Source organism: Artemia franciscana, chromosome 17, assembly GCF_032884065.1.
Source record: "Artemia franciscana chromosome 17, ASM3288406v1, whole genome shotgun sequence".
In the NCBI taxonomy this organism is placed as follows: Eukaryota; Metazoa; Arthropoda; class Branchiopoda; order Anostraca; family Artemiidae; genus Artemia; species Artemia franciscana.
This window is the reverse complement of record NC_088879.1, coordinates 28,710,943-28,734,278: the sequence shown is the minus strand read 5'-3', so window position 1 is coordinate 28,734,278 and position 23,336 is coordinate 28,710,943. Positions and strand designations below refer to the sequence as shown.

Here is a 23,336-nt window from a genome sequence, read left to right as displayed (position 1 = left end):
CTCAAACACTAATAAACAAATATTTTCAGGGAAATTCCGTTTCCGGGCTTGTCAATTTTTAAAAATTTAACACGTAATTTTTAAACTTTATATTTTTCCTATTCAGGTGGTTGCGATTAGCGTAATAAACTAACTGAAATTTTTTTTAAAATGTAAACTACCCTAGGGTTGCCAATTTTTTTTTTTTTTTAAAAGGAGGATTTTTCCGTCTTATTACATAACAGCAACCAGGTCTGTCGAACAACAGCAATAACAAAAAAAAGTGTAGACTATATTATAAGCATCTCCAGCCTACACCGATTGAACAGTGAGAAATAATCGCTTCAGCTACCCCTTTTATAACGTTAGACCATTATTTTCAGAGCTGAAGATTAGTACTTGGCTCAGAAATACAGACAAAACAAATTATATAGTAAATAATCTTTGCTTTAGACATGAATCTTAAAAACAACTTTTCCCTCTCAAACAGCAATTTTGTCTCCTATTATTCTTGTTTATATGTTCTCCATCTTGTACATTCTTTTTTCTTTTATGCTTTCGCTTAACTTGGTTACTTTTTACTTTCTTTCTTTATTACTTTCGTTCTTTTATATACTCTTTTTATATTCTTGGTCTTCTTATAATTTAAATTTGGATGACCTAAATAATCTTTAACACATGACAGCCAACTTATTTGTTTTTCCTTATTTCAACGTTACATTTGTCCCTGCTCCTTATTTGTTTTTCCTTATTTCAAGGTTACATTTGTCCCTGCTCCTTATTTGTTTTTCCTTATTTCAACGTTACATTTGTCCCTGCTCCCTATAAATTCTCACTAGGTCACTAACAGTGGCCCCAATATCATTACGATGTCTTTCAAGCAGAAGGCTGTTCAGCTCTTCGTGAATGAAGCCCATTTCAAAGAGAACTGCCATCGCTGGGGATACATTACGTTGGGCTTGGGTCGTTGAAGCCTAAAAGAACAAATCACCGTTAAAAAATTAGAACTAGTGTTAAAAAATGTTGCTGTGAATGTCTGAAATTCGGATAATGTCGAAATTCACCAGGGAATGTTCAAAATTCCTTTTTGTCTGCTTATATTCAATTAGCTTTGCAAATCAGCTTTTCCAGTCTTATACAAGCTTTGATGATAAAAGTTAAACTTAGGATATAAATCACCATCAAACCTTGCATAAAACTGAAAAAGTTGACTGGCAGCGCTGGCTAAATTCGGACATAAAAGGTACTTCGGACATAAGCCGGTGAATGCCGACATTCACCTATTTTAAACATTCACGGTATCATCTATGTATTACATATAAATATATATACCTTTTGAACCGCTTAGCACAAAAAAAATTTACCAGTTTTTTATTTTTTCCATCATAACGCGCGACTGGTCTCTTACTTTAGGCCCTTTCTCCAGTCCCTCCCGCTTTTAAAATAAAAGATATACTTATTGTTATGGTTTACAGTTTAATTTTTTTCCATCCTCCAAATATTATATTTAGCTTCAGGAGGTATGTAAGCTTTTACAAATTTTGAAGCTTTTTAAATACAACGTAGTTTAGCATAGGCCTAAGTTAACTTTTGTTTTGTTAGTTTACTTGTTTAACTAGTTGCTTGTTCGTTTCTACTAGTTCTTGGTTTCTTAATCATTTTTATGTTTTTTCGTCTTCTATCGACCGACAAATACACAATTTTAAGTAATGCATGAATCGAGAAGGGCATGACAGATGTAACACTTTCTTTAAATATTTTAAGAAGGCAAATGTACCATCAATAAGGTGGCAGTTTCACAGAACAAGTGGCATTTGTTTAAGCCATCACTATATTAAAGTCGTTTTTCCTCTGTTCTACCAGATACTTTAACCCGATATTTTACAAATAACTACGCTTCCACAAAGTTACAAAAAACTGCTAGCTAAGATTGTTAGAAAACTTAGTAGGAAAAACTGAATTTTTTCCTAAACTTGTGTTTTTCTTTAGTTCTCGCCGAATTACTTACAATTGTCACCAAACAATGTTTCCACAATCTAAAAAAATTGTTGGCAAATATTGGCGCTTAACAAATGGACAGTACAAAAAAGCCTTAAATGAGACCGAATGAGCTTCAACCTCTATAGTAAGATTTAAAATATTCAGTTTTACTGGGTCAAACTCGAAGTAACTCATAACTCAAAACCTCAACAGCTAGTACTTCAAATATTCAGTTTCACTAAGCCCAACATAAAAGTTTTCAGTTTTACTGTGTTAAACTCAACAGTAGCCTCAAAAATTAAATCCTTAATAGTGAGTCTTTCAAATATTCAGTCTTACTAGTGACCTTTAAACTCAGAACTTCGATAGTAAGCACTTAAAATATTCAGTTTGTACTGAGCATAACTCAACAGTAGTGTCCAAACTCAAAACATCAATAGTAAGTATGTAAAACACGCGATTTTACTAAGTCAAAATCAACAGTTATATCAAAACTCCATAGCAAGTATTCAAAATATTCAGTTTTACCGATTCAAACTCAACAGTAACTCAAAACCACAAAAGGTTGTATTTCAAACATTCAGCTTCACTAAGACCAATTCAAAAGTATAAAATATTCAGTTTCACTATGCCAAACTTAAAAACTGGACAGACGCAGCTTTTCTAAGCTAATAACACCCGCATATATTCAATACAGACGTGTTTTCCTTCAACTTTTAAACTACTTCTTTTTTCTAAGTTAACATTCGTTTTCAGTGTTTTCTAGAATGACCTTATATTAAAGCTTGTGAGATTTCGATCCTTTTGAGAGTTGGAATATTTTCAACATTTAATTTGTGGAATTACTTGCCACTTCACTGAATATGCTATAAGCTCCATTAGCGAAGCAAATTTCTTTGTTGAGCATCCATGTCTCATAAATTTAAAATAATTGCCAAGAGTGTGCCATCTTTTCTGGAATATGGCCAACTTATCATTGGCAGGTGCACACTCTTAAATCACTGAAAGAGAACGCTACGTCTACCTAGCCCTTTCAGTAAGTCTGCACAAATAATAAAACCAAATGCGAATTAATGAGAAAGAATTCCTAGTTTGAAAGCTGGTATTAAACAAACTTCTTTTGAATAAGTACAGCTGTTTTTACCTTGAAAAAGACTATCCACGAATATGCTAAACGTTAAAACATTAAGTAAAGAAAGTAAAGTAAGTATGACGGCACTAGACCCTCAACGTCCAAATCAGCGGTACTCATCTCCGTTTCATGGCCCTTCAGCCAGGAAGTGAACTAGGGGGTTAGGAGCCAGCCATCCTGGACTTTTACACACCCTTCCTGCTTACCTTTCCCAGATTTCTCCATGTACCTATTTAGAGCTGGGTCGACTTTGGCTGAGCTTACAGTCACGCCACTGACCCTTGTCCCAAACCAAGTAACCGGTCATACCAGAAATTGAGCCTGTGCCTCTATTACGGCCTAAATAAAACGCTACGCTTGTCTGGTCTTTAAATTTCGACAATCAGGCCCAGAATTGATACCTAAGCTATATCTTAATGTTCAAGTGCTCTACTGGATTACGTATTTGAAAAGAGTTTTATATTAACATCAAAACATTGATATTTTTAGTAATATAAAGTAAAAAAAAAATTGTTTAACTTCAAAAACATATATAGAAAAATGATGATGACTAAATTTTTTAACTGTTTATTCTATAGTCAGTCAAGCTGACAAAAGTCATAACAATGAAAAAAAAATAATTAACTAAGACCAGTGTGGTCTCAGAAACTACTCACTTTTATTAACTGTAATAATTTTAGCATATTACAAAACTAATAACCCTTAATTTGACCAACTTTTTTGCTGTCCCATTTTGAGTTTGTGCATTTTACTTTTTTATTTTAGTATTCATTTTTTTTTTTTTTAGAAACACATATTCGGCAGTATTTGCTTATGAGGCCAACTTGAAAAAAAACTCTGTCTTGCATCCAATAGGTAATATCTGATGTAACTTAAGGAGGGAAAAAACAAAAAAACAAAAATACATTCTAAGACCGCTCGGCTATACGTGACGTATGAAACAAAGAAGAGAAAGGACATATTAAATAAAAAATAAAATCAAATAGGTGAGAAAAACGAGGATTTTTTTTAGCCAGTTACAAAATTTGAAGACGAAAAATAAGCAAATATTTCGACTAGGAATAGTCGAAATATTTTCGACAAGTTGTAGTAACAACTTGTTACTTCGGTAACAAGTTGTCCTCATTGCTCATAAAAAAAAAAAGTAAACTAAATCTAAACTTTTGAAGTGAACTCTATAAGAAGAGAAAAGATACTTAAAAAAAAAAAAAAAAAAAAAAAAAGAAGCCAGAAATAAATGAGACAATTCACCAATTGGATAAATATTCGTTGCTTGCAATAGATTTTACCTATCTGCAACATCGATTTTCATTAGATTACATAAAAAAACTAGTTTTTTTAACTGAAAGTAAGGAGCAACATTAAAACTTAAAACGAACAGAAATTACTCCGTATATGAAATGGGTTGTCCCCTCCGCAATCCCTCGCTCTTTACGCTAAAGCTTTTAATTGTTTTAAAAAGCAGAATTGTGGCAAAGAGTCAAACTTTAGCGTAAAGAGCGAGGGATTGCGGAGGGGACAATCCATTTCATATACGGAGTAATTTCTGTTCGTTTTAAGTTTTAATGTCGCTCCTTACTTTCAGTTAAAAAAACTAGTTTTTTTATGTAATTTCTGAACGTTTTTGAATTAATTCATGTTTGATTTTGGCTCTCCACACATAAATTATTAAAATGAAATTTGCATATTAATTCCTTTTTTGGCTAAATGACTTTCTCTTAGTTTTGATCAGACGATTTTGAGAAATAAGGGATCGGGAAGGAGGCCTAGTTGCCATGCAATTTTTCGGTTACATAAAAAGGCAACTATAAATTTTAATTTTTAACGAATTTTTTATTAGTAAAAAATATACGTAACTTAAGAATTAACTTAAGAATGAGGGGGTTTGTACCCTCGTTCTTTACATTAAATCGTAAGTTTTGTCCCAATCCTTTAAGAATGACCCCTGAATCAGAAAGGCCGTAGAATAAATAGTTGAAATTACTAAAAATACTATAGCATAAAGAGCGAGGTATTTATCTCCTCCTAAATACCTCGCTCTTTATGCTAAAGTATTTTTAGAACCCCTCATATGCGTAATAATCTCTGTTCGTTTTAAGTTTCAATGCTACTCTTTACTTTCAATTGAAAAAACTTTTCCATGTTTATTTTTTCATTGTTTTTTTTTATAGTAATTTTAGAAAATCCTGCGCCCTTTTCATTGAATTTCTGTCCCCCATGACATATTTTTCCAAGGAAAGATCCTCCCACATAGCCCCCTCCCCTCAACCCCACCCCCAAAACCAAAAAAAAAATCCCCTGAAAACGACTGTACACTTCCCAATAACCATTATTATATGTAAACACTGGTCGAAGTTTGTAACTTGCAGCCCCTCCCCCAGGGACTGTGGGGGAGTAAGTCATTCCCAAAGACATAGTTATTATGGTTTTTGACTATGCGGAACAAAATGGCTATCTCAAAATTTTGATCTGTTGACTTTGGAGAAAAAATGAGCGTGGGAGGGGGCCTAGGTGCCCTCCAATTTTTTTGGTCACTTAAAAAGGGCACTAGAACTTTTCATTTCCGTTAGAATGAGCCTTCTTGTGACATTCTAGGACCACTTGGTCGATACGATGACCCCTGGAAAAAATAAACACGCACCCGTGATTTGTCTTCTGGCAAAAAATGCGAAATTCCACATTTTTGTAGATAGGAGCTTGAAAATTTTGCTATAGGGTTCTCTGATACGCCGAATGCGATGGTGTGATTTTCGTTAAGATTCTCTGGCTTTTAGGGGGTGTTTTCCCCTATTTTCTAAAATAAGGCACATTTTTTCAGGCTCGTAACTTTTGATGACAAAGACTAAATTTGATGAAACTTATATATTTAAAATCAGCATGAAAATTCCGTTTTTTTTCCGTTTAGAATCAAACAATTCCGTTTTTTAGAGTTTCGTTTACTACTGAGCCGGGTCGCTCCTTACTACAGTTCGTTACCACGAACTGTTTGATATGTGGACAGGTTGTCTTAAATTAGACTGGATGAATATATTGATTGAATCTTTTAATATTAAATTATTATGAATTGGGCTATTAAAGTTGCCTCTTAAAAAAAACAACTAAATAATCAGGATTTTTTAAATTATGGAGGGCTAAAGCAGAATCAAAGTTGTTATCTTTATTTTCAAATCTAAGGGACTTATCTACTGAAATTTTGTGTTTCTGCAGTCGTTCCGCCAGTTGTTGATGGGTCCTACCAATGTAAAATTTTCCACACGAACATGGGACCCTGTAGACACCACTACCCAATATAGAGCCAGTTTTATCCTTTCCCGAGTTGAAAAAATGTTCAACCTTTTTGTTCAGTTTTGAAAGAAACAGAGAGATGTTTTTTTAATTTTCTTTTTTCTGTTACTACGGTAACAGATTACGCCGCATTAAATATAACAATTCGCATTTAAACAGGTCCTTTCACATTAGGCTGATAGAAAAATTCATAAGACACATCATCACAATCATTATAAGCAAATTATTTAAAAATTAAAAACGTAGAGTGGAGGTTCAAGCACTGACACTTTCTAGGAAAACTTTCTAGGAAACAAATAATTTTCAAAATTTATTAATTCTTCATCCAGAAATTCTGTTTTGTTGCAGTAATGCTCGACTTTTCCATAAAATAACAATAACTTGCGAAATGTTAAATTCGAACTGGAACTTGAGTCTACTAAGCACTGCCTCGTTACGAACAAAATTTGCTTCGTAAAATTACATAGCACAACGTAGTCGCAAGTTATGCTAGCATAAGAGGGATGACGGTGTAGTGTGAAACCACCATGAATTTCTTTGTGTATTTTGCGGGAGCATTTAGAAAACTGAACAGTGGCTAAGTTTGTGAGATAAGATAATATATTTATCTCAAAAAAACATCTATCACAAGCCCACAAAGGGCCGAATTCGGACTTCTGAGTCGACAAATCACATGGTTGCACTAAAACTGGCAAAAATGCAAAAAAACAACAACGAAAAAAAATTGTTTACCTTTTTTTAATTTTTCGTTATTTAATACCATTACTACTGTTACTACAAACCATTAAAGCCCACAGCCACCAGAGGTCAACACAGATTTGCAAGTCTCTAATGCTTCACCGTTTTTCATTAAAACATATAGATAACTATTAAAAATTCAAGAAAGTTGCCTTGCTTAATGACTGAATCCAAATTGTACATACCGTCGGTTGGGGATGACCTGGTCGTCGCATTCTCATTGAACAAGGATGACGGAGATGTTGGAATCCTTGGAAAGCAGCATTACCAATTTTTGCAACATTTTCAAAAATAAATTGTCCTGGCAAAGTGTTTGAAGGTTCAGAAGCGGTAGGGTTTGAAGGAGTCGGATTGTTTGTGCTGAAAGAGAGATATAAAATCAAGTCGCAGATCATATCTTTGTTATGTAATAAGGGGGGGGGGTATTTTGAGCTTCAGCATTCAAATAAAAGAGAAAAACTAATCTGGAGGACAGTTAATATTATTCTGGAGGGTGCCAAAAAGGGAATTTTAATTATAATTCTAAAAGTTCATGGGAGAAACTGTATGAACAAACTCTATTTAATGGGAAGAGCGCCAAAAATGCATTGAATTTGTCTGGTACAAAAAAAAATTAAAAGCCAACCTCATACTTGTGTGCGTCTTATTTTAAGATGCACACGCTTATTTTTTAATATTTTATTCATTAAGTTTAGACATTATATTTTATTTACTAATTTGCTTCATTTTTTATTTACTTCATACGTACATACATTATTATGGTATATGTAATTAGTTATTATGTTTCTTAGGTATTTCACTTATTTTAGACATTAAATTAATTTAAGATATTTTTAATCCTTTAGTATCGGGGTACTTTGAAACATTTTTGTACCTTTCGACAGAAAATATTTATATCAAATATCGAATTAGCTGTGTCCACAGTAAAACTGCACGGAACAAGCACTGGATCTTCTTATTGACATTTATAGGAGAGCGATCCTGCCCTTTTCCTTAACAGATCTTAAGTTAGACTGGAGCTCAAATAAGTCATAAATTATCAAACTATCAAATTCGATGTTTTCTCTTTTTAAACTAACTAACAAAACTTTTACTTTTTAAAGGAATTAAATATTTTTACTTTAGTGTAGGTTAATTAAGTGATTAAACTGCAAGCATTAATTAGGGTATTAGATTAATTAGCTTAATTAAGGTATTAATGTGTCAGCTGAACTTTCAACGTTAAGTTGACGTTAACTCAGCTGTCGATTACAGAATTGGAACATTTGAAGGTTATATTGAGTTTTTTATCCCACTGTATGGAACAATTAGTCTCATTTTTTTTTCTTATTTTAGCTTTCTCATTTTTTTTCTGTATTCTTCCTTCTTCTTTGAACTACATTTTTATGTTAATAAATAAATAGAACAAAATAGATACATAGAATATTTAGTATTTCATTGTATCGGATTAACAAGATAGAATAGAATGTAAAAGAATAAACAGATATAATAGAATACATGGAAATGTATTGCTGACGTTTAGAGCTCTTGACAGTTCTAGACAAGAGAACTGAGAACTTAGTCCGAAGAATGAAGGCATCCAAAATGGACCTAGCGCTATTTTTAGCGCTACCTATATTTTAGGTAGTTTCACAAACCAAGCATCACTCGGTGAAGTGAATTTTAGAAATAAAAATGGTGTCGAGTGTAAACCCCCCCCCTCTTGCAGAAGTGCAATCCCCACATACCCTGATTCACATAAGAAATAACCTTTTTGTGCAATTTTTCTAAGTTTAGACGTTATTTTTACCTAGTCAATTAGTAAATTGTTGCCGCCAAACTATGCAAATGAAAAAAACTTACTTCACATAAAAATATCGTCCAGAGTAGTAATATTTTAAGTTGCATATCACTTTAGATCATTTTTAAGGTTTAATTTGCCTATTCTGTCCACCTGCAAGGTTAGATTGACCTTAAAGAGTCGATGTGCCTACATGTCTGAGAGAGGGGGGGGGCTTGTTCCAGAGGCAGCCTACGTATTTAATGTTGTATACTACTCCGTAGTATATATCAATATACAATCGTAAAAATACTCTGCAAAATCAATTCATATCGTAACCTTTAAGAACAGAAATGATATGATTAATTTTCACTCGCCGTTATCTGACTGTTAAACTTCATTTTGACAGTACTTTATACTTTTATGGTATCTAATTTAAGGGTTTAGGAAAGCTTTCGACAGAGTATAACACCGTGGCCTGCTAAAGAAACTTCATGCAAACGGTGTTCGTGGTTGACTGTTAAAAGTGATTGAGAGCTTTCTTTTTGATCGCTCACTGTGGGTTGTCGTCGACGGATTTATTTCCCGCAAATATTCAGTGAAAGCAGGGGTTTCTCAGGGCAGTGCCTTGGGATCTACGATTTTCTTCATCTACATAAGGGAAATGGGAGACAACCTCACAAGCCCTTTGCATCACTTTGCCGACGATACCACGACACAACCAGTCGTTCGAAAACACGAAGACCCAACAAAAGCCTCCCTTTCGCAACAGATGGATCTTTTTGAAATTGAAAAGTGGTCTTACACATGGCACCAATCAAAGGTGCCACGTGAACATCCCAGATTCATTTTCAAAAATGAAACTATACAGAGAGTCGAGGAGTTTCGTCTATTCAGGATTCATTTCTCAACCAATTTCTTTTGGAATAACCACCTTGATCGGACGAGAATCTCCTGCACAAAAAAAGCTGGGAGTTACTATTTGCAGTAAAAACCTTCTTCCATCCCGCTCGATTATCCCAACCTACAAGTCCTACATTAGACCCACAGTTGAATATGGATGCCCGATATATGCTGGTGCTCCGAAAACGACGTTGGTACCACTCTAGAACATCTGGAATAGGGCACATAGGGCGGGCTGCGCCTCAACAGATGGCTTAAGTCTCTAAATGAAAGGTTTTATGCAGTGTCCATGGCTGTTTTCTGCAGGTACATAAATTCGCCTACCTCAGACTCTCGCACATTGTACCCCCACCCCTTTTGTCCAGCCGTCAAACCGGACACGAAAGCACAAAACTCGGTCCAATTATCTAAAAGAAGACAGGCCAAGAGCCGAGCACTTGAGGGACAGCTTTATCCGGCGTTGCACTTCTATCTGAAACGATCTTCCTGCGGATGATAATCCTGCTAATCCTTCTGTTGACTCCTTAAAAAGACATTTAAAACCACGAAGTTTCGGAACGAGGTAAAACAATAGTGGCATATTAGATACCTTTGAGTACTAGGCACCGTGAATATAGGCATAAAGAAGTAAAATAAAAGGTTACTATGGGCATGGGAGGAGAAAACGACTTGGCGAAGTCGTGTCTTATCTAGATCGTATTTTAACGCCATAATATGTTAGTAAAAAAAAAAATCGTGTTATTTTGAGAAAAAATAAATATACAATTATTGCTCGTTAAAGGGTATAAGATGAAAATCCTCTAAATCTATAATTCAGGTCATTTCAGAAATTCAACTCATTGTGCCATATTACTTACGGTTGAGTTCCAGTAGATTCGCTGCTCGATTTCGCTTCAAGATTCTCACGTTCAGCACGAACTATATTGTTCAACATAGCGTAGGGCGCAGGATGCCTTGTAAATTCGGGAGGAAGGGAAATTATCTCTTCTGGCGCGTCACTGATATCAACCAAAATAGGAGTTACTGATTCTTTCTGAACCTGTGGCTCCGCCAATAACGGCTGTGATTCAGCAGATTTAGCATCTGAGAATATGAGAAAAAAGAAGAAGAAAGAATCAAGAAAAGAAAGCCGAAACAATACAAAGAACATAAAAAGAAAAAAAAAATGGGAAAGCAAGAAAAACTCAGGCAATTAGTAGCTCTATAGTAATTAAAAACACAGTACATAACTAGCAAATGTAGAGTAACGGTTCTTCATCACTAATTTTAGCAATTGCATCAATTAGGAGGGGGGCAGATTTTTCTCCCCCTCATAGATCTTGAAACACCTTTTCGAAGCATATTTTCATTAAAAATACCTCTTCCGGTATTTTCATTAAATAAAAATTGAAAACCAACAAATTCCCCCCCCCTTGACTTGAAAAATAGATTTCCCCTCCCCTAAATGTTCATGAATTTACACCATTCAGTCACAGATCCTTTCACCACTGGCGGATCCAGGGGAGGGGGCAGGGGACCCCCCAAGATTTTTCTGGCTCCCTCATTCATTGTTTTTTTCTGTTTTTCTAACATTTAAAAAAACATTGGTCACTATTGGCGCCCTTGTAACATCTTCCCAAGATTTTGCTTATTGGCACCCTTGTCACATTGTCCCCCCCCCCAAGATTTTGCTTATTGGCACCCTTGTCACATTGTCCCCCCCCCCCAAGATTTTGCTCTAGATGCGTCCATGCCTTTCACACTATTATAACTCAAAGACTTTATGTTACGCTATCTACTCTTACGGAGCAAATTTTGTCCTCAACGTATGCAGTGCCAAGCAGACTCGAGTACTAAATACGATTATACGTTGTGTAAGTTTATGTTATGCTATAGAAAAGGCAATATAGAAGCAGCCAAAAGGGAATATAGGATAAGCAATCAGCAAATTTAGGAAATTAAACAAAAAAACTTTTCCTAGAAAGCACACTCGATCATAGCTTGAATCTTCATTTTCAACCTACATTAGGTTTTCAAATACTTAGCATATGACAATCGTGATGATTTTAGACTAGGATTAAGAGGGTTTGAAGGATTTTTACGTCATTATAGCACTACATAAATGTGAATGGTCACTTAAGAAAATGTAAATCACACTACGTAAAATATGAACGATAACTACGTAAATTTGAATGGCACTCCGTAAAATGTGGATGGCACTATGTAAAATGTGAATTATCACTGCGCAAATGTGAATGGCACTATGTAAAATGTGAATGGTCACTTACGAAAATGTGAATGAACCTACGTAAAACGTGAACGATAACTATGTAAATTTGAATGGCACTCCGTAAAATGTGAATGGCACTACGCGAACTACGTAAATGTGAATGGCACTATGTAAAATGTGAATGGTCACTGCACAAATGTGAGTAGCACTATGTAAAATGTGAATGGTCACTTACGAAAATGTGAATGAACCTACGTAAAATGTGAACGATAACTATGTAAATTTGAATGGCACTCTGTAAAATGTGAATGGCACTACGCAAACTACGTAAATGTGGATGGCACTATGTAAAATGTGAATGGTCACTGCGCAAATGTGAATGGCACTATGTAAAATGTGAATGATCACTGCTCAAATGTGAGTAGCACTATGTAAAATGTGAATGGTCACTTACGAAAATGTGAATGAACCTACGTAAAATGTGAACAATAACTATGTAAATTTGAATGGCACTCTGTAAAATGTGAATGGCACTACGCAAACTACGTAAATGTGGATGGCACTATGTAAAATGTGAATGGTCACTGCGCAAATGTGAATGGCACTATGTAAAATGTGAATGATCACTGCTCAAATGTGAGTAGCACTATGTAAAATGTGAATGGTCACTTACGAAAATGTGAATGAACCTACGTAAAATGTGAACAACAACTATGTAAATTTGAATGGCACTCTGTAAAATGTGAATGGCACTACGCAAACTACGTAAATGTGGATGGCACTATGTAAAATGTGAATGGTCACTGCGCAAATGTGAATGGCACTATGTAAAATGTGAATGATCGCTGCTCAAATGTGAGTAGCACTATGTAAAATGTGAATGGTCACTTACGAAAATGTGAATGAACCTACGTAAAATGTGAACAATAACTATGTAAATTTGAATGGCATTCTGTAAAATGTGAATGGCACTACGCAAACTACGTAAATGTGGATGACACTATGTAAAATGTGAATGGTCACTGCGCAAATGTGAATGGCACTATGTAAAATGTGAATGGTCACTTACGAAAATGTGAATGAACAAACGTAAAATGTGAACGATAACTATATAAATTTGAATGGCACTCCGTAAAACGTGAATGGTCACTACGTAAATGCGAATGGCACTACGTAAACTACGTAAATGTGAATGGCACTACGTAAAATGTGAATGGTCACTGCGCAAATGTGAGTAGCACTATATAAAATGTGAATGGTCACTTACGAAAATGTGAATGAACCTTCGTAAGATGTGAACGATAACTATGTAAATTTGAATGGCACTCTGTAAAATGTGAATGGCATTACGCAAACTACGTAAATGTGGATGGCACTATGTAAAATGTGAATGGTCACTGCGCAAATGTGAATGGCACTATGTAAAATGTGAATGGTCACTTACGAAAATGTGAATGAACAAACGTAAAATGTGAACGATAACTATGTAAATTTGAATGGCACTCCGTAAAACGTGAATGGTCACTACGTAAATATGAATGGCACTACGTAAAATGTGAATGGTCACTGCAAATGTGAATGGAACTACGTAAAATGTGAATGGTCACTATGTAAATGTGAATGGCACAACGTGAAGTGAAAGATCGATGTCAAAGATTTCATTATGAAAATTTTAATTGTGAAAAATAATTCTTAACGTAACTTCAATAAAATAGTGAAATAACAGATAAAACTCACAACCGTAAACCGCCACACTTGGGTGGTGAGGTGAGTGAGGGTTTTTGAAAAACGTCTTGTTTTTTTTAACAGTTCTTGTTTAGTGGGTGCCAAAACAAAGAACTATTTTTTTTCTTTTTTTTATTATTTTTTTTATGACGTCATAATAGTCGTCACAATCATATAGTCGGTTTTTTAAATTAAAAATATGCGTAAGAAACAATAATTTATTCCCAAAATTTATGATATCTTTAACTCATCACCTACAGTCAAAGTTAATTTAATGGTAGGTTTTTGGTGATGGTAATTTCATGGTAAGGTATGGTCATTAAGAAGCGATACCTTAGAGGGATGGAACATTTTTAAGTGAATTTTGAGTTGTTGGCAGTGGCGATAGAAAAGAATAAAGTGTGTTAGTGAAATAAATTACGTTTGTGTTAGTGGATTTACCCAAATTTAATTATATTTCTTTTATATTTTTTTTCAACAAAAAATTTAGTTTTACTTTTCTTATTATATTTGTGATTAAAACAAATAACACAAACTTAGTTTTTTCCCTTCATTGACTCAATTAAATGTTTCAACAAAACGTGCACAGGACGTAGCGATACCCTCAAAATGGCATTACTTTTAGCAGTAATTTCAACACTTCAATGGTAATTTCTTTTCAATTAACTTACTGTCAACACTAATTTCAATGCTGTCAATGGTAATTTTCTTTAAATTAACTTACTGTCAATGGTAATTTTCTTCACACCTTCAGCAACAACATCGACAATTTCACCATCATCAGATGAAGTTTCATAACAATAGGGGTAGTCGCCTTTTGCAACAGGATTGCCTTTTAGTTCGTCCTTTACGCCTTCGTCATCAGAACTTGTATAGCCTTTAGTTTTATAGGAGCCAAACTGATTTTCTAAGCGTTCGTCTTCAGACCCGGACATACATACCCTTACGTAATAAGAGCGGTCACTAGCTTCGTCACTGGTGCGTTGGCGCTTTTCATCAGGGAGTTCAGTACATCTAGGATATTTAAATCAGTTACCAAAGAGCATTCGAAACTCCTGAGAGCGGAAACTGGCGCTAGTGTCGAAAAGTAATATCACCTACCCAAAGTCGTATCCAGATGGAGGGGTTGACCCCTTCCCCCCAAAAAAAAGAAATGTTTTCCGACTCGTAAAAAGGTAACGGATATGAAAATTGACAAATTATTGAGGCAATTTAATTTTTTTGCGACGAAAGAAAAATAACTTACCCTATCAACTTTTTGGTGACTTTGTTTGACCTAAAAAAGGGCATCGTTTCAGGGGGGGGGCTAGTTGTCCCTCCCGATACTATAGAGAATAAACTGTTATATAGCCCATGTCCCTTGACTCCGGATACTGATCCGGATATGGACCCCTCTTGCCCGTCTAAGCTTACCAGTCTAAAGTCCACTAGGCTAATCAACCTGAAGAGCACCAGTTACCAACAAGTTATCTAGTTACCAAAAAGCGTTATAGACTTGTGAGTGGAAACTGATGCTAGTGTCGAAAAGAAAAATAACCTACCCTATCAAACTTTTGGGAACTTTGTTTGACCTAAAAAAAAGGGCGCCGTTTCAGGAGGGAATAGGGGGGGGGAGTTACTCCCTCCTAATAATTTGGAGAAAAACTACTATATAGCCCATGCCCCTTGACTCCAGATATTGATCCAGATATGGACCACTCTTGCCCGTCTAAGCTTACCAGTCTAAAGTCCACTAGCCTAATCAACCCGCCATGATTTTCCCCGAGCTAACTTGGTTTTACTTTGTGCAGACTGGCTTCTAATAAATCCAGAATATAGTAACACTGAACAATGTTATGACTCTAAAAGGAATTTCAGCTTTAATACTAATGTATTATAGACAACCTTTGTCAAATATACAGTTTTATTTGAAGTTTTCTGTGTTTTTAATCAACGATGAAAATCTACTTTTTCACGCTGCGCAGCCTTCACTCTCTACAACTTCTTACTTGAAAATGGAAAAAACAACAGAAAAAATAAGCAAAAAAGATGAGAAAAGAAGCAAATGCCATACGAAAAAAAAAACGGGAATGAAACCTAAACCTAATAAAGTTGTTTCATAAGTTCGTAACAAGTGAGTTTCTTTGGTGTTTGCTCTTTTTTGTGCAGATTTCATATATCTGGTATCTTGAAATTTTGTTAAATAAAAAAAAAAATAAATTAAAATAAGGAAAAAAATCTCAGTATAAAGTAAATGTAATGTTTTATTTATGTATTTTTCCGAGTGTTATATGTTCTTTTCAATGACCGTTTTTTTTTCAAGTATTAAGTACTAGTATCAAGTTAATGCAGTTTCATTTAAGTGTGTTATGATGATCGCTGAACCAACTTTATGGTATTTGTGCCTTTCGTTTATGTTATTGTACTGTGTTCATGGCTGTATATTTGGCTTTAAAATACACTTATCTATCTATCTATAACTGTTTTCCCCTATTGCTGGAGGCAGGGTTGCCAGCAGGCGACAAAAAATCACTAGAGTTTAGTGTTTTTTAGCTGATATAGTAATTTTCTTCAATAATCTAGCGATTTATGTGCTGATTTAATGATTTTTATTTTTGTTTAGGCAATAAGTCACAAAAATAGTGATAAGTCACTAGGGGTGGCAACCCTAACTGGAGGTTCTGTTTCATCTGCCTAAATTCGTTCCAAACAACCTTTTCTTCCTTTAATCAAATATTAATAAATAAATTAATCACTAAACTAATTAAACATTTGATCTTGGAATATTTACCATTGAGTTTATTTCTTTACGTTTTTCACATACCTTATGATGTCGACCTTGAAATAATAGCGCTTAAAATAGTTTTTTTGTGCCTCTTTGCATTTGTGACTCACTTATTTTCCAATATTATCATATAGTAAATAAACAAATTATATTTATTTTCAAAAGGCAATATATTATTTTAACTAATGTATTATCTTTTAGCATTAAATAATTCGTTACCATGGATTTTATTTTTTGATAGGTAGTTTGGCTGAAGTCCAACTCACATAAATGCTTAGCTAGACGTAACTGCCATTGTATAAACATTACCTAACAATCACAATTTTACATCGTCTATTATAAGCAGTCCTGATTGGTCCAAAATGACTATGGCAAAAAAATTATTCACACTAGTCAACGGGGCTTCATGCATCATAAGAATAGTTAGCTGAAGATTAAGTTGTAAGTCTTTGAAACAAATGTATTTACGAAAGTTTTGTTTTGGTAAGTCAACAGCTTCGTCAAATCTACAGTTTTGGTAAGGCAATAGTTTTAGTAAGTCTACAGCTGTGGCAAGTCTACAATTTTATCAAATCAACAGTTTTGGTAAATCGACAATTCTGTTAAATCAATAATTTTGTTAAATTAACGGTTTCGGTAAGTCAAAAGTGTCGGTAAGTCTACCCTGTTTCTTCTTATGGCTATAGGATGAATCTGGCTGTAACTTTCCGGTTAAGGGTTGAAATCTAGAAACAGGGTCTATATCTAGAAACTGGAGGATTGGGTTGAAAAATTAAACTTAAAAAAAAAACAAAAAAAAACACATTTGCGCAAGATTCCAAAAATATTAAACCAACATGAAAAACTAAAAAGATAATCACAAAATAATGAATCACAATTGAAAATTAAAAATCGCAAATTAAAGCTGTCACTCCTCTTCACACCACCCCCTGAAACAAATTTCAAGTTTCTTTTACGGTTTTTTTTTATAATTTTTCTTCCTACGCGCGCTTCGAGCAATGCTCCTCGCATGGGCGTCAATTGGAAGAGAGGAAAGGGGGCATTCTCCCCCCCCCCTGGATTTTGGGGTATACCTTATAAGGAAACATTGGGAACATATGGGCCCATTGAAAGTTTTTAATACAAACAGTGTATTTTGCGCATATTTGGCCCCACCCAATTGGCCATTCAAATATAACATTCACGTTACAAATATTACGTGTTCACGTTACAAATATTGATAGGTAAGACTGTTAAAAAACTGTCTCTAATAAAAAAAGTAAAATTAAACAGAATTTAAACAATTTTACTGAAAAATTATTTATTTAGTAAAACCTATTCAATAGATTCCTTTGTAGGTGAGCCAGATGAATGGAACCCCGCCCGAATAAGACTCCTAGATACACTCTTGATTGTGGATCTGAAAAAAAAAAAACACTCATTTAAATGACAATCAAGAAAATAATTACCTAGGGGAGTGTTTCTTTGCATGCTTCTTCTCGCTTCTCTCTACTTTTTTGGCAATTTTTTCCATCTTTTTGACATCTTTTTCGACCTTTCTAACGTGATGATCACGATGTTTTTTCTCTTTTCTTGCCAATTTTTCTTCATACTTCGTCAGTTTGTGACCGATAGCTGCTAATTTATCTGCGTGGCGCTCCTTCAACAAAGAATAATTTATTTTTTTTAAATATATTTCAAATTTTGGTGAAACTTTAGAGATTGGAAAATCAGTAGCCAGCTAAATGCAATAAGTAAATGATACTGATTACGAATTTATCTAATGAGCGAAACAATCAATATCAATAAATAATAGTTATCACGAATTAATAAATATTAGTTGTTGGTAACTTCAGTTTAAATACACTAGGCTAGTTTGATTTTAGTTTATTTAATTTATTTTAATTCACGCCAATAATCTGTTATTTAAGATAAAATTAACAGATTATTTAAAAAATCGATAAAATAAAGCTAAATATTTTTTTACTCGGTTAAAGTTTCTAAATAAAGTGTTTTAGTGTGCATAAAATGCTTTTGGAGAAAAAATCTCGTTCAGTTCCCTATAAAGTTCCAAAAATTGATAAAAAGCGTTACAACTGCTCCCATCCCCCAACTAACACCCCTGTTTCTAATGATGCGGACAAATGAAAATAAAAACAAAAACAAATTAACTAGAAAATTGAGCGATAAACACCTCAGCTACCTTTTCCAAAACCCCCTCCTCTTTCTGACCCCTCCACTAAAATTAAAGATTTAGGATTTAAAAAATTGTCAGGTATCCTCTGCTAAAATTTTAAATGAATATAACTGGGAATTTTTTAATTACTTACATTTTCCATAGAATTATTTTGATATTTTATTTATGAAACAAACAGATAACTGGTAAGTCATTTTGTAAGAACTAATCACATCCAATAGTAAAGGGATGCTTAAAAACAGGTTTTGAAAAAGAAAACTGTTTGGTCAGAAGAAAAAGTTTGCCATTTAAAGCTGATTCCAGATTATAAACTATTATTTAAGTTTATCTTAATAGTGAAAATCGATGGCCAAAATGAAATTTTACGGAGCTTGAAATCCCTCAAAATGAGAAGTGTACCAATGGAACTAACATAGTCAAAACCCCCCTACAGGAGAATTAGTCCCCAACCTTGAACAAGGAAAATCACTTCACTTATTTGCATGGGTATCCCTGATTTTTCTTTTTTTCTACCAAGGCTAACAGACTAAGGCAACATCATGGAATAATGTCTATGGCTCGTTTAAAAGCTAGTACTCATATCTACGTACTTTTCCGAATCGTCACTATAATGCTTAAGTGCCATATGGCACCAAAAATGGCACTGTCAGTGCTCTTTCTCGAGTGGAAAGGCCAGAAAACTTAAAAATTGTACGACCAATAGTCAAAAACCATTTACCGGAGGTTACAACCCCCCTCTCGTATGCTTCTCCTCCCAGCCCCCTACAAAGTTTCATAAATTCTCTGCTGATTGGCAGGCAACTGCAGCATTGTAGAGATGTACTAAGGGTTCATTCCAAAAATATTGATCACAGCACGTGTGTTTGTCAATTAGTCGTAAAGTATCATATGGCACCTAAGATGGTATTTTTGGTGCCATTTCTGGAGTTGAAAGGTTGAAAACCATAAAAAGGGCACTAGTATAACATTTACGGTTGAACAACCTTCAGTTGAGGTTTTGAGACCCCCCCCCCTCTCCCCTATCTTGAAAAATGAGGAAAATCAGGGAAATGACGGAGCGGAGGTAAATTCCACAGTGAGTTTCGTATTTTATTTACAAAGTATCTGCTTTTTAGCAGAACTAGCAGACAACTGCAACGTCGTAGATGCGTTTGATGGCTCAATCCAAAGCTCCTGATCATTTTCATAGGCTTTTGTCAATTCGTCTTGATAACGCCATCATAGTTGCAGTCTTCTTTGACCTAAATATTCAAATAAAAACAAATTTTTTATTTACATAAAATAGATAATCTTTATACATACGGTTTGTAAATACATTATAGGTCATTTTCAAAGGCGAACTCGGAAATCTTCCATCTACAGTACTCTTGGAGATAAGGCCTAGTATCTACAGTTGTAAAAACGGATTACACCAGTTTTCAATCTTCCATCTACAGTACTCTTAGAGATAAGGCGTAGTATCTACAGTTGTAAAAACGGATTTCACCAGTTTTCAATCTGCCATCTAGAGTACTCTTAGAGATAAGGCCTAGTATCTACAGTTGTAAAAACGGATTACACCAGTTTTCAATCTTCCTTCTACAGTACTCTTGGAGATGAGGCCTAGTATCTACAGTTTTAAAAACAGATTACACCAGTTTTCAATCTTCCATCTACAGTACTCTTAGAGATAAGGCCTAGTATCTACAGTTGTAAAAACGGATTTCACCAGTTTTCAATCTTCCATCTACAGTACTCAACAGCTCACTCCTATTTACCCTAGCATTTTGAATTGATCCTGCCAGTCTTCGGTTTCAAATAACATAATCAATAAGGATGACCGTCTTACCATCATGTGATTTCCAGGAGACGGGGTATTCCCTCCTCTCCAGTGTCTTTCTCTGCGAAAAATCCCTCTCCCTCCGGATAATTCCCACCCATGTTTCCCCTGGATAATTCCAGATGTTCACTAGAAGGGAAATTGAAAGTTACTTATTGCTGTTAAAGTGTATGCACCAATGCTTGCAAGTTTTCGTACCAGCTTAAAATTACCATTGGCACGGTAATTACAGTAAGCTACAAATGATAAAAGTTTTCGTACCATCTTAAAATTACCGTTGGTATTTTTACCTATGATAAAACTATTATACCAGTATAAAACTAGTGCAAAACTATTATCCTAGAGGAACTAAGTCATAAATACCAAATTAATGCCGAGCTTTACTAAGAATGAATTAACAAAGAATTAAATTAACAAAAAATAGGAATAAAAATAAAATTAAGAGTAAGAATATTCTAAACTATAAGAAAAAAAAATAATAATAATAAAGCGAAATTATTTACCTTTGGTCTTTTCATCTCTTTTGTTAGGTCTTGTAGGACTTCCGAGGTTACAGCAGGTTGAATTTCCTTGGTGATAGAGACCAATTCAAGCTTTTCAAGACTTCTTTCAAGTTTTTCTAAACGAGAATCATTCTTTTCGTGAAACTCTCTTCTAAACTAAAAAGAAAAAAACATTTTGACAGACAAGATATAGCTTTTTTAACAATAGCTGTGGTTAATTAGTTCCTAGAAGAAAATAAAAGCAGAACTATGAACCTTAAAGTAGCCTACCAAAATCTATCTGAGTATGTTCATACCCGATAAGACTTATTCATAATGAAATATACATACAATAATACTCTATACCATTCCTATAAAGCCTGAAAACCGTGATTTTCTAACATTTTTTGTTGGTTGTTTCAAAATTATAGTGTTTAAAATAGTACCAAATTTTTGTCAGCGTTGCCACATTATGTCGTGCAAAAAAAAAAAGATAAAATTACTTAGCTGAATTTGACAACGCTTTTCGTCCGTAAAAGTTCAAATAATAGCAGTCAGTTGATTCCCAACGATAACTACACCTACCCAAAGGAAAGCTACACATTCTTAAGATGTATGGTGCCAGATATTTTTAGCTGATTTTTTGCTCATTTTTTACCTACATTTATTTTTTCAAAGTTGGTATTCCTGACTACCAGAAACTACAGAACTGCATATGAAGGTTTTTTACCTTAAAAAATTAGATTCACAATTTCCCAAGTTTTCAAAGAATAATATTATTCTTTGAAAACTAGTATTATTTATTATACGACTGTGTGAATTTCCACTTGCCCAAATAATAATAATATTTATTCATAACCCATCCGCATCACAAGATATATAGTAGTATAAACACTTAAAGAGAAAGTGTTTATTTAAAAGAGAAAAAGTGTTTATCTTAAAGAGAAAGTGTTTATCTTAAAACACTTTTTAAGAGAAAGTACTTTCAGAAACAGAAATAAGCTACTCGAATATCACTAAATCCTTTTCCCTAAAAAAAGGGTAAAGAACAGAGATCTGACAAAGTAGGATAAAGCTTCCCAAGGATAATTTGATTGTCTTCGGTACTTCAAAATAAAGAGTAAGTAGAGGAGGGCCCTTCAGACTTACCCTTCACCCAATGATCATGATTTTTACTATTTTTCGACACCCTCATTAAGCTTCTTTGTACTTTGCTCATTTAACTAATTCTCTGAAATGAGTTTATACTTATGCGCCTGCTTGAACCGCGGTAAAATATTCCTTTTCTACATAAAACAATAACTTAAAGTGATGTTACTTTCTGATATTTCTTTTGCATATTTTGCTAAGGTTTCGTTTTACTAATTATTTACCATTAGCGTTTGCCCCCTAAATGGTCAGTAATAACCAATTCAATCCTTTATATGACTATTATAACTAAAGGGCGCTAATATTAGGCCCCCTCTTACGTTTTATGACCTTGAAAAAGGCAGAGGATCTTTTTTGTATAGTACAAGTGAATTGTAAAAGTGTTTTGTGATTGTAAAAGAAGCGTAATTTACCGTTCATTTTTGAGTGCTATGATAGCTATTTTAAATAAATGAATACGAATATAGGAAAAAGTACAGGAAATCTTTCTTTAGAGAAATTGTGTACAAAAGCAGGAGCAATTTTCTCATGACGTGAAAGTACTTAGAAATCCGCTCGGACCACGCCAGCCGTGTGGAATTTAACCTCTGTATTTCTTCTGTGTGCGGGGGGAGGATCTCTTTGCGTTAATTGTTTGCCATCAGAATATGCCCCCAAAACGTTAACTAACAACAAATTCAAACCTTTACATGATCATAAGAAGTAAAGGGAGATAATATTGTAAGCCCCTCTTACATTTTATGACCTAATAAGTCTAAAAATCTTTTGTTGTATGGCATTTTTGAAAAAAATGCCACATTTTTTTGTGGAGGGAGGGTTACTTGCGTTAATTATTTGCCATCAGAGTCTGCCCCCCACAAAACGGTAAGTAACAACAAATTTCAACTCTTTATATTATCACAAAAAGTAAAAAAGGCTAATATTGTGACCCCCCTTACGTTTTTTGACTTACAAAAGGCAGAGAATCTTTTTTTTTATATGGCATTTTGGAAAAAATACTGCAAATCTTTCTTTAGGTACATTGTATACAAAACGTACTAGGAACAATTTTTTCACGACGTGGCTGTACTTACGAATCCGCTTGGATCATGGACCAATCCGATTCGACCTTTGTATTTTGTGAAGGAGGGGCTCTTACTGTTGTAAGTTATTTTTGAAATGAAATAGTGCAAACGATTAATTAGAGAGATTGTATACAAAACGTACCAGGGACAACTTTTCACGACGTAGCTGCAC

General features: G+C 34.3%; 1 protein-coding gene across 4 annotated transcripts in view; it reads right to left on the bottom strand.

Annotated features, from left to right (window-relative positions):
• Nucleotides 1-485: 485 nt before the first annotated feature.
• Nucleotides 486-23,336, bottom strand: part of LOC136038110 (uncharacterized) — a 59,066-nt gene continuing 36,215 nt past the window's right edge. For 2 of the 4 annotated variants that reach the window (XM_065721128.1, XM_065721127.1), the window contains exons 6-11: nucleotides 20,973-21,128; nucleotides 17,923-18,113; nucleotides 14,435-14,724; nucleotides 10,634-10,859; nucleotides 7,300-7,474; nucleotides 730-953 (exon numbers count right to left, since the gene is read on the bottom strand). In XM_065721128.1, the coding sequence (XP_065577200.1) occupies nucleotides 783-953; nucleotides 7,300-7,474; nucleotides 10,634-10,859; nucleotides 14,435-14,724; nucleotides 17,923-18,113; nucleotides 20,973-21,128 (1,209 nt within the window). In that variant the 3' untranslated portion in view covers nucleotides 730-782. The other 2 variants (XM_065721125.1, XM_065721126.1) reach the window with 2 other exon arrangements.